The 12,804-nt window shown below is 42.1% G+C and overlaps 1 protein-coding gene across 39 annotated transcripts in view; it reads left to right on the forward strand.

Annotated features, from left to right (window-relative positions):
- Positions 1-12,804, forward strand: part of ST6GAL1 (ST6 beta-galactoside alpha-2,6-sialyltransferase 1) — a 156,567-nt gene that overhangs the window by 136,663 nt on the left and 7,100 nt on the right. For all 39 annotated transcript variants that reach the window (XM_078350448.1, XM_078350449.1, XM_078350451.1 and 36 more), the window contains 2 exons: positions 5,871-5,969; positions 7,261-7,435. In XM_078350448.1, coding sequence (XP_078206574.1) covers positions 5,871-5,969; positions 7,261-7,435 — 274 coding nt within the window. The remainder of the gene's footprint in view (positions 1-5,870; positions 5,970-7,260; positions 7,436-12,804) is intronic.

Consider the following 12,804-nt stretch of genomic DNA (forward strand, 5'->3'; position numbering starts at 1 on the left):
CAATGTCAGACTCTCTTACTTATTGACTGTGTAACTCAGAAAACTTATTTAGCATCTCTATTTCTTTAATTATAAAATAAGCATATTAACACTTCGTAGGACTGTTGTGAAGATAAACTGAGTCGAGGTATGACAGTACCTAGTGTATAGTGAGCATCATTAAATGGCATCTGTTGTTTCCATTTATTGTAAAGAAGAAAGCTTCATGCATCTCTTGGAATTTCTGAGGACAGTGGAGCCACAGCTGGGAAAGTCTCGGGGAGCCAGGAGTTGCTGGCCTCCTGCTTTGCATACCAGAACATTGCTGGAAAGGGGCTAAAGCAGGGGAGACATTTTTTAAAATCCCAGTTACTGCTATTCCTCATGACTATGTATATATCACCTGGCATTACTACTCTGTGTAGAAAGAAGCATAGCTAAAGAAAAGACATTTTGCTTTTATTATTATTTATTTATTTTTAATAATGAAAGCGCGTCTGACTTGATAGCAGTGGAATGTCAGCTATTTTGCAAATGTTCTTTGCAGAAAGAACCCAGAGAGAAAAATTCTGACGCCGAGGCTGACAATTTTTCCACTCCATGTTTTTTTTTCATATGGAATCTCACTGTCACCAAGGCTGGAGTGCAATGGCCTGATCTCAGCTCACTGCAACTTCCATGCCCTTGGTTCAAGCAGTTCTGCCTCAGCCTCCCTAGTAGCTGGGATTACAAGTGTGTGCTACCACGCCTGGCTAATTTTTGTATTTTAGTAGAGATGGGGATTCGCCAAGTTGGCAAGGCTGGTCTTGAACTCCTGAGCTCAGGTGATCTGCCTGCCCTGGCCGCCCAAAGTGCTGGGATTACAGGCCTGAGCCACTCCATGTTTTTAAAGTATGGTTTGAGAGAGCAAAGTTTTTACAAAAGACTGAAGGTGATGTCTATTTATTTATCATTATTTTTTGAGGTGTACTTTTCTCTGTTGCCCATGCTAGAGTGCAATGGCATGATCTTGGCTCGCTGTAACCTCCGCCTCCCAGGTTCAAGCGATTCTCCTGCCTCAGCCTTCTGAGTAGCTGGGACTACAGGCACAATGCCACCATGCCCAGCTAATTTTTGTATTTTTAGTAGAGACAGGACTTCACCATGTTGGCCAGGCTGGTCTCAAACCCCTGACCTCAAGTGATCTGCCAGCTTCAGCCTCCCAAAGTGCTGGGATTACAGGTGTGGGCCACCATGCCCAGCTTCATGTCAACTTTTCACAGTAAATGAAAAATTTACTATGAAAATTTAGTAATCTATTTAGTATTCCTCGTGTCCCAGCTGCCATTTTATTTCTAGAGCCAGATAACCTGTTCAGGTTCCTTAATTCTTTCCAGGGAGTTGGGCTGGCTCATGGGAGTTTCTTAGCTTTTGGTGTAGCAGAAACACTATTTTGAGATGTTGACAGTTTAGTATTTTGAGAAGAAAACTGCATTATAAAAAACAACAAAAGGAACCAATTCTTTTCTTTTTTTTTTTATGCTATGCAATTACTGAGGAGTGATTTACTTCCAATTATGTAGTTACTTTTAGAGTAGGTGTGATGTGGCACTGATACGAATGTATGTTTTGTGTATTTGAGGTGGAGAGTTCTATATATGTTTGTTAAGTTTACTTGTTTTGGGTCTGAGTTCAAGTCCTGGATATCCTTGTTAATTTTCTGTCTCATTGATCTGTCTAATATTGACAATGTGATGTTAAAGTCTCCCACTATTATTGTGTGGGAGTCTAAGTCTCTTTATAAGTCATTAAGAACTTGTCTTATGTATCTGGGTGCTTGTGTATTGGGTGCATATATATTTAGGATTGTTAGCTCTTCTTGTTGTATTGATCCTTTTACCATTATGTAATGTCTTCTTTGCCTCTTTTGATCTTTGTTGCTTTAAAGTGTATTTGATCAGAGGTGAGAATTGCAACTCCTGCTTTTTATTTATTTATTTATTTATTTATTTATTTATTTATTTATTTTTGCTCTCCATTTGGTTGGTAAATCTTCCTCCATCCCTTTGTTTTGATTCTTTGTGTATCCTTGCATGTGAGATGGGTCTGGATGCAGCATACCAATGGGTTTTGACTTTTTATTCAATTTGCCTGTCTGCGTCTTTTGATTGGGGGATTTAGTAGACTTACATTTAGGATAAATAAAAATATATGTGAGTTTAATACTGCCATTTGATGCTAGCTGGCTGTTTTGCCCATTAGTTGATGTAAATTCTTCATTATGTTGATGCTCTTTACTTTTTGGTATATTTTTGAAAAGGCTGATACTGGGTATTCCTTTCTATGTGTAGTGCCTTCTTTCAGAAGCTCTTGTAAAGCAGGCCTGGTGGTGATGAAATCTCTAAGTACTTGCTTGTTCACAAAAGATTTTATTTTTCCTTCGCTTGTGAAGCTTAGTTTGGCTGGATATGAAATTCTGGGTTGAAAGTTCTTGACATCTTGCTTTTAATATGCCAGCTGTTTTCAGGGGAATAGGGTAGGATGGGGATAAGGAGTACAGTTAGAGAATTCAGTCTTAGAAGACATGTATAAAATAGTGGATGATGGCCCTCTGTCCTCAGGCCTCCCTGTCACCGGCTCAATCACATCTATCTTGCAAAGCCCCATCTAGCAGGAAGCCTGCTTTTCCTTTGGACTGTAGTACTGAATTGCTGTTATAAAGTAACAATGTTTCCTGTGGAAGGAAGACAGTACTTAAAGTAACAAGATATGGGTTCTGTTCTTAGTTCTGATGGCCTGTCAGCCAGGGACCTCTAGGCCAGTAGTTTCATCCTTGAACTCATCCTTTTTTTTTTTTTTAGTTGGAGTCTTGCTCTATTGCCCAGGCTGGAGCGCAGTGACATGATCTTGGCTTACTGCAACCTCCGCCTCCTGGGTTCCTGGGATCACAGGTGTCCACCACCACACCTGGCTAATTTTTGTATTTTTAGTAGTGATGGGGTTTCTCCTTGTTGGCCAGGCTGGTTTTCAACTCCTGACCTCAAGTAATCTATCCGCCTCAGCCTCCCAAAGTGCTGGGATTATAGACATGAACCACTGTGCCTGGCCCTCAACCTTGAACTTCAAATTCCCACCCACCTCACTCCCACAGGTATATACCAGTTGTTCCTTTTTCTCTGTTCTTATGCAGGAAATGGCCTGAGGTCCAAAAGTCCCCTAGGTCCCCTTTTTCCCTCACTCTCAACATTCAACTAGTCTTCACATCTACAACTGACAACTGTAACTTCTTTTCTTTACTCCATTATTTCTTAGGCCACAACAGGAGCTTCTATGTGTTCTTTTTTCTAAAAACACTCATCGAGAACTCTAGTGTTTTTCAGTCTTCTTTACTTGAAACCCTTTCCTGGTCCCCATAACCTACTGAAGAAATCCTAAGCTCCGTGGCATGACCTCTATCTACATTTCTCTGATCTCTTCCAGCTCTTTCTCTGTCTCCTAGCCATACTGAACTACTTGCAATTCCCAAACAGGGTACTGGTACTAGTACTGACTGTACTAGATGTTCCTGCAAGACAGGAATGCACATCCCCCCACATTAGCTTAACAAGACAAAAAATGTATTTCCCTCTCATGTAAATGAAGTCCAAAGGTAGACAATTCAAAGTTGGTATGGTGTTCCAGTGTCAGAATCCAAGTTCTTTCTACTTTGTGGCTTTGCTGTTCTCAGCATCTGACTTCCACTTTATGGTCCAAAATGACTGCTCAAGCTCCAGCCATCCACACATCCACATTCCAGCCAGCAGGAAGGAAGAAGGAATAAGGAAAGGCATAACCTTGGCTCTAAGGGTAGTGAGTTCCTGGAAGTCACGCTTGCTTACATACCACTGACCAGAATTAGTCACCCAGCCATTTATCTATAAGAGAGGCTATGAAATTTTTTATGTCAGGGTCTAGGTTGCCATGTGCAAAAGTCAAAACCAGAGGTGCTCAAAAAAGAAAGAGAGAATGGATACTGGGTGACATCTAGCAGTCTCTCCCACACACTCACACAGCCAGGAGTCTGCACTTGGCCCCTTTGTCCTGGACATCCCCTCTCTCACCCTAACAATCTCCTTATTTGGCATGTTCTTTTATGCCCCTCGCCATGCGCTCATTTTATGGCCATTTCCTCATACTACCTCTATTGTTGCACCATCACAGTGTGTTAGTCATTGTTCAATTATCCACCTTTCCCACTACCTTGTGACTTCCTGGAAGGTAGGGACTGTGTCTTACCTTTGGTGTCTTAGTACCCAGTACCGCTGCACAATCTCCAGCCAAGGTGGACCCACTACCAATAATTCTTGTCTTAAAAATATATTGAGGACATGAGAGTATATTCTTCAGGTTCCTAGGAACTTCCTTACATCTGTAGGAAGGTATGGGGGTGGGACTAGCTCAGGGAATATAGAGGCCCGTGGCAGATTGCTATTCTTTGGGTTGCACACAGGCCATCTCCCTTGCCATTTTTTTTCCAGATACTGCAGTGACATTGATTAGGTCTAAGCCTTGGTGATGAGGACCGAGGTGGATGGAGAGGGATTATTGTCATGATTCTTGCTTTCATTTCAGTCCGTTCTTGATTTGATTTCTGCCATTTATTCCTCTCAGTTTTTACCTGGGCAGCATCATCTCCCACCTGCTTTTTAAGGTGAATGTTGACGGCTGATCTCATATATTAGTTGTGGCTTTCTTAAGAGGGACATGGCTCCCTTCATTCTTAAGCCTTTGGGGCTACTTTTTCTTTCACATTTGCTCATGATCTCCATTTGATCTGCAAGATGGCTCCTGTATGAGAGAGCAGAGCAAACATGTTATTCTCATTTCACAGATAAGAAAATGAGAGCCTAGTAAAATTATTTGCTCAAGATCATAGGAAAGTTAATGGCAAAGCCAAGAGTTGATCCTGGATCTTTTTGTACCTGAGACCAGTATCTTTTGCCATACTTTTCTTTATTTTGATAAATAATTAACATTTAAATGCATAATTTCCCCCTAAAATTTGGATTCTTTCTTAGGATAGATTCCCAAACATGGAATTGAGTTAAAGAGTATAAATGTGCTTTTTTTTTTTTTTTTTTTTTTTTTTTAAATAAAAGGCTTTTAATACATTTGGCAGAATTGTTCAAGCAAGGCTATCACATGCATGTTTAAGCCAGGCAGGTATAACTAGTCATGTGCAGGGCAACCCAGGAGCCAGTGTGGTGGGAGAGGCTACGGCTGGTTCCCCCAGCCAGCACAGGCACTCATGAGCTTGTCACCAGCCTGGAGAGAGTCTCCTGTTGGGAGATGCACATTTTTGCCTGCACTCTGGGCCCTCCACCCAAACTGTATATTTCATCTGGTGCTCAACCACAAGCACAGCCATCTGTTTCAGTGCTGCAGAAACTATTGGCTGTGTTGGACTTCGCAAGAGATCCTATGTCAGTCTCCATCGTGAGATACTGGACTTTGTACATCACGATATACTGGACGTTCTAGATGATGGAAAGGATTCCAGAGATAATTTTAATTCTATGAGACCCTGGCTTCAAACTCCACTCTTGTGACCCTCACACGAGGTGTGACTCCACAGGGCTGGGGTGCCATGCTATTTTCACTGTACCCTTGTCCCCGTAATCTCAAATAATCTCAAAGCCTGGGTGGAACCCTTTCTAGTCTATGGATAGTGGCTTGTGATAAATGTCCTTTCAGGTCAACACAGTGCAGGCTGGCATCTTTACCCTTCTTTCACTGAAGTTAAGTGCTGCACCAGAACTAGCCTCAAAGGGCTCTGGGGGCTCCAGTTGTACCTTGTGCTATGTCAGCTATTACTTCATGTTAAACATTTGCATATGAATGTTTCATGACAGCTTGTCTCTTTCTTCTTACAGTTGGTCACCACAGAGCGGCGTTTCCTCACAGACCGTTTGTACAATGAAGGACTCCTAATTGTATGGGACCCATCTGTGTACCATTCGGATATCCCGAAGGTAAGTGGGTGTTCATGGGAAATAGGAGTTGAGTTTCAGGTCTGTCTACAGATTTTCCTGATTTCCTAGGTTTTTCAAGTCTTGGCTGTTATTAACTATCCCTAGAGGCTGAGTATTTGAGTTTTAGGGTACCCCATTTCACCTGGACTAGCAGATTCAGAAGTATTCCTGTCCTATGCCAGCTACTTTCCTTGCCCTGCCAGATATTGCCAGGTATTGTCTCCTAGTTATAGTATTTACAGGGGTAGTGGCTGGACTTCCCAACATCTGGGGTAGATTGTTCACTAACGCAATTATTCCCCACGAGCATCAGCAGAATTAGAGAGCAGGTGATGTTGCTCCTGTAAATAACGTGAGCACACTTCTGTTTCCCATTTCCAACATCCAGAATTCTTCCCATTTCACTCTCATAACAACGTAAGGGGATAGATGGAAGAGTGGTTGTTCCCATTTTACAGATAGGGAACTTGGAAGGTGGAGAATGAAAGTCCCTCATCCCAGCACTTGATTTACTAAGCAGAAGGTGCAGATCTGAAACAGCAGCTCTTCCCAGGGAAGCAGACATGAGTGGCAGGCCTGCTGGGTTCTAATCCCCCTGGAACAGTCCCCTCACTGTTATGCATGCCAGTTGACCTCTCCCTGACAGAGACTCCTGTGGCCTCAGGAGCATGACTTTAAGGAGGAAGGGCAGAGAGCACTAATCTTGGGACATGTAACTCTTAACTTGGATTTACCAGTACCTGACAGGCTCTGGTGACCCCTGGCACCTTCATTATCTGAGTTTCTACAGTTTCACACTGATCTCACTTAGAACTCAAATTTGCCTAGGTCAGGACAAGGACTCTGAACCCATAGATGTGGCAACCTATTCTCCAGTTTTCTCCCCTTTAAAAATGAGAGATGGGGCTAGATGGTACCTGGGGCTCCTTTCAGCTCTGATAGTGTTCCTGGGCAACATCATCTCCCACCTGCTTTTTCTTTTTCTATGCGTTCTTCTGTTTTCTAAAAACACTAATAGCTGTTTTTAGAAGCTTAAAGCCAATCTTGGTTCACTAAGGTCAACACTCCCCAAAAGCACAGGCTACATGCTGGGCCTTACACTGCTATCCAGTGAAAGCTGTGAGTGGAAGTGAATGAAGCCTGGTAGTCTGCTGCAAGAAAAGGGCTGTGCCCCTGGAGAAACCCTTGTTGGTCCTTTCCCCTCCCCCAGCCCACTGCTGAGGATGACTCCTATGGGGAGCAGCTCACTGGCCCATTTCTCCCTTGAGAGGACCATTTCTTTCTTTTTCAGTGGTACCAGAATCCGGATTATAATTTCTTTAATAACTACAAGAGTTATCGTAAGCTGCACCCCAATCAGCCCTTTTACATCCTCAAACCCCAGATGCCTTGGGAGCTATGGGACATTCTGCAGGAAATCTCCCCAGAAGAGATTCAGCCAAATCCCCCATCCTCTGGGATGCTCGGTGAGTTCATGTCAGGGAAAAGAGCTTGCATGTTTGTTTCTAGAAGAGATGAGCCTTTTTTCTGGGGTCTCATTCATTCACTTATACATTCATTCATTTGTGCACTAAACAATTGCTAGGATTTTGCTTTGCTTGTCCACTGTGCCAAGTTCTATTTAAAATACAGAGGTAAGTAAGATAGAATTCTTTTTCCTGAAGATATCTATTGGGGGAGTTCAATCAGATGTCTGAGGCAATATTCAATTTGTGCCAGGAGGGAGAGACAACCTGGTGACAACCTTCTCACTGGACAGTCACATATAGCCTCATGGAGGAAGTCATGTTGGGTAGGCTTTTGAGAGGGGAAAATTTAGCAGAGGAAGATGGAGGGAAAGAAAACCATGAACAGGGGAGGGAGGGAGGTGGGAAAACATGAGGAGTGGGACTGCCCCTCGATGAAGGCAGCAAGACACTTTTCTCAGGTGTACAATTTAAGGGGGTACCCCAAAACTCAGCCATCAAGATAAATAATATTTTAATACAGTATCTTCAAAAATCACAATTAATATGAAAATTATGATGAATGAAATATCAACTATTTAAATCAAGATAGGATCAGTAGGATCAGGATCCAAGATGGCCGATTAGGAGTAGTTCAGGACTGCAGCTCCCAGTGAAAGCATGGAGGGTGTAAGTGGACATCGCATTTCCAGACGGATTTTTATTGCCCACAGACCAGGAGATTTTCAGGCGAAGGAGCCCCATGGGTCACCAGCATGGCTGTTTTGGCTGGCGCAGCGGGTCTCCACACAAGATACACAGGTCCAGGTGCAGTTTTAGCTGGTGATTGGAGCTTCTGGGAGACAAAGTTGTCCATTCAACTGATAAAAGGGGACTGAAACAGGGAGCCAGGCCAGGAGATTCTCAGGCAAAAAAGCACCATGAGTCCCCAGTGCGGCTGTTTCAGCTGGTGCAGTGGGTCTATGCACAAGAAATCACACAAATCTGGGTGCTGTTTCAACTGGTGACTGGGATGCCTGGGAGAGTTGCCATTCAACTGAAGAAAAAAGGGGGTCTGAGGCAGGGAGCCAGGTGATCAGGCTCGGCTGGTACCACCCCCACAAAAAAACAGCAATCTGAGACGCTCTGGATTGAGAGTTTCACAGCAAGCACAGCTGAACCTGGGACGGTCCAGCTTTGTGGGGGAGGAGCATCCACCATTATCGAGGCAGCCCACCATTGCCAAGGCAGTCTGCCATTACAGAGGTGGGCCGCCATTGCCGAGGCAGTTCTAACTATACCCCTATAAACAAGACTGCAGGGAAGTTCACACAGCAGCTGGGCGGAGCCCACAGCAGCTCAGCAAAGCCTCTGGAGGCAGACTGTGAGTAGGCTGCCTCCTCGCTGGGCAGGGCAGCCCTGAAAAAAGTTTGCAGCACTACAGAAACTTATAAATAAAGCCCTAACTCCCCAGGACAGAGCACCTGGGGAAAAAAATGGTGTTTATGAGTTCTGCTGCAGCAGACTTAAACATACCTGCCCAGCAGCTCTGAATGGAACAACGGAGCTTACAGCTCAGCACTTGAGCTCCTATAAAGGACAGACTATCTCCTCAAACAGCTCCCTGACCTCCGTATATCCAAAGAGTCACCTCATAAAGGAGAAGTCAGACTGACATCTGGTGGGCATCCTTCTGGGACAAAGATAGCAGAAGAAGAAACTGGCAGCAACCCTTACTGTTCTGCAGCTGCTGCAGGTGATCCCCAGCCAAGCAGGGCCTGGAGTGGACCTCAGCAGTCCTACAGCAGAGGGGACTGACTGTTAGAAGGAAAACTAAGAAACAGAAAGAAATAACTTCATCAATAACAAACTGGACATCTACTTAGAGACCCCATCTGAAAGTCGACAACTACAAAGATGATGGGTAGATAAATCTACAAAGATGGGAAGAAACCAGTGCAAAAAGGATGAAAACACCCAAATCAGAATGCCTCTCCTCCTCCAAGGGATCACAACTCCTCACCAGCAAGGGAACAAGGCTGGATGGAGAATAAGTGTGATGAATTGACAGAAACAGGCTTCAGAAGGTGGGTAATAAGAAACTTCTCTGAGCTAAAAGAACATTCTAACCCAATGCAAGGAAACTAAGAACTTGAAAAAAGATTTCATGAAATGCTAATGAGAATAAACAGCTGAGAGAGGAATATAAGTGAATTGATGGAGCTGAAAAACACAACACAAGAACTTCACGAAGCATACACCAGTTTTAGCAGCCAAATTGACCAAGCAGAAGAAAGGATATCAGAGATTGAACATCAACTCAATGAAATAAAATGAGAAGGCAAGATTAGAGAAAAAAGAGTAAAAAGAAATGAACAACATCTCCAAGAAATATGAGACCATGTGAAAAGACCTAATCTACATTTGATAGGTGTACCTGAATGTGACGGAGAGAATGAATCCAAGCTGGATAATACTCTTCAGGATATTATCCAGGAAAACTTCCCCAATCTAGCAAGGCAGGCCAATGTTTAATTCCAGGAAATACAGAGAATACCACAAAGATATTCCTCAAGAAGAGCAACCCCAAGGCACATAATCATCAGATTCATCAGAGTTGAAATGAAGGAGAAAATGCTAAGGGCAGCCAGAAAGAAAGGTCAGGTTACCTACAAAGGGAAGCCTATTAGACTCACAGCAGATCTCTCAGCAGAAACCCTACAAGCCAGAAGAGAGTGGGGCCCAATATTCAACATCCTTAAAGAAACAAACTTTCAACCCAGAATTTCATATCCAGCCAAATTAAGCTTCATAAGTGAAGGAGAAATAAAATCCTTTATGAACAAGCAATTACTCAGATTTCATCACCACCAGGCCTGCTTTACAAGAGCTCCTGAAAGAAGCACTAAACACAGAAAGAAACAACTAGTACCAGCCACTGCAAAAACATACCAAATGGTAAAGAGCACTGACACAATGAAGAAACGGCATCAACTGACAGGCAAAACAGCCGGCTAGCATCAAAATGGCAGGATCAAATTCACACATAACAATATTAACCCGAAATGTAAATGGGTTAACCTTCCCAATCAAAAGACACAGACTGGTAAGTTGGATAAAGAGCAAAACCCATCAGTGTGCTGTATCCAGGAAACCCATCTCACATGCAAGGATACACAAAGGCTCAAAATAAAGGGATGGAGGAAGATTTACCAAGCAAATAGAGAGAGAGAGAAAAAAAGCAGGAGTTGCAATTCTAGTCACTGATAAAACAGACTTTAAACCAACAAAGATCAAAAGAGACAAAGAAGGACATTACATAATGGTAAAAGGATCAATGCAACAAGACGAGCTAACTATCCTAAATATATATGCACCCAATACAGGAGCACCCAGATACATAAAGCAAGTTGTTAATGACCTACAAAGAATGTAGATTCCCACACAATAATAGTGGGAGACTTCAACACCCCACTGTCAATATTAGACAGATCAATGAGACAGAAAATTAACAAGGATATTCAGGACTTGAACTCAGCCTTGGACCAAGGAAATGTAATAGACATTTACAGAACTCTCCACTCCAAATCCACAGAATATACATTCTTCTCAGCACCACATCACATCTACTCTAAAATTGACCACATAATTAGAAGTAAATCACTCCTCAGCATATGCAAAAGAACGAAAATCATAACAGTCTCTCAGACCACAGTGCAATCAAATTAGAACTCAGGATTAAGAAACGAACTCAGAATCGCACAGCTTCATGGAAACTGAACAACTGGCTCTTGAATGTTGACTGGATAAACAATGAAATGAAGGTAGAAATAAAGACGTTTTTTGAAACCAACGAGAATGAAGACACAACATACCAGAATCTCTGGGACACATTTAAAGCACCATCTAGAGGAAAATATATAGCAATAAATGCCCACATGAGAAGCAAGGAAAGATCTAAAATCAATACCCTATCGTCAAAACCAAAAAAGTTAGAGGAGTAAGATTAAAAAAAAAAAAACTAGAAACCTAGCACAAGGCAAGAAATAACTAAGATCAGAGCAGAACTGAGGAGATAGAGACACAAAAAACCCTTCAAAAAATCAATAAATCTAGGAGCTGGTTTTTCGAAAAGATCAACAAAATAGACCACTAGCCAGATTCATAAAAAAGAGAGAATTATCAAATAGATGCAATAAAAAATGACAAAGGGGATATCACCACAGATTCCACAGATATCATCAGAGATTATTAAAACAACTCTATGTACATAAACCATCCAAACCATCATCAGAGATTATTACAAACAACTCTATGCACATAAACTAGTAAACCTGAAAGAAGTGGATAAATTCCTGGACACTTGCATCCTCCCAAGCCTAAACCAGGAAGAAGTCAAAACCCTGAATAGACCAATAACAAGTGCTGAAGTTGAGGCAGTAATTAATAGCCAACCACACAAAAAAAGCCCAGGTCCAGATGGGTTCACAGCCGAATTCTACCAGACATATGAAGAGGAGCTGGTACCATTCCTTCTGAAACTATTCCAAATAATCCAAAAAGAGGGAATTCTTCCCAAATCATTTTATGAGACCGACATCATCCTGATACCAAAACCCGGCAGAGACTCAACAAGAAAAGAAAACTTCAGGCCAATATCCATAATGAACATAGATGCAAAAATCTTCATTAAAATACTGGCAAACCAATTGCAACAGCACATGAAAAAGCTTATCCACCATGATCAAGTAGGCTTCATCCCAGGGATGCAAGGCTGGTTCAACATATGCAAGTCTATAAATGTAATTCACCACATAAATAGAAGCAAAGACAAAAACCACATGACTATCTCAATAGATGCAGAGAAGGCCTTTGACAAAATTCAACAGTGCTTTATGCTAAAAACCCTCAATAAACTAGGTATTGATGGAACATATCTCAAAATAGTAAAAGCTATTTATGACAAACCAACAGCCAATATCATACTGAATGGACAAAAACTGGAAGCATTCCCTTTGAAATCTGGCACTAGACAAGGATGCCCTCTCTCACCACTCGTATTCAATATATTATTGGAATTTCTAACCAGAGCAATCAGGCAAGAAAAAGAAATAAAGGATATTCAATTAGGAAAGGTGGAAGTCAAATTGTCTCTATTTGCAGACGACATGACTGTATATTTAGAAGATTCCATTGTCTCAGCCCAAAATCTCCTGGAACTGATAAGCAACTTCAGCAAAGTCTCAGGATACAAAATCAATGTGCAAAAATCACAAGCATTCTTATACACCAATAACAGATGTGAAGAGAGCCAAATCAAAAATGAACTGCCATTCACAATTGCTACAAAGAGAATAAAATACCTTGGAATACAACTAACAAGGAACATA

Source organism: Callithrix jacchus, chromosome 15 (assembly GCF_049354715.1).
Source record: "Callithrix jacchus isolate 240 chromosome 15, calJac240_pri, whole genome shotgun sequence".
Lineage (NCBI taxonomy): Eukaryota > Metazoa > Chordata > Mammalia > Primates > Cebidae > Callithrix > Callithrix jacchus.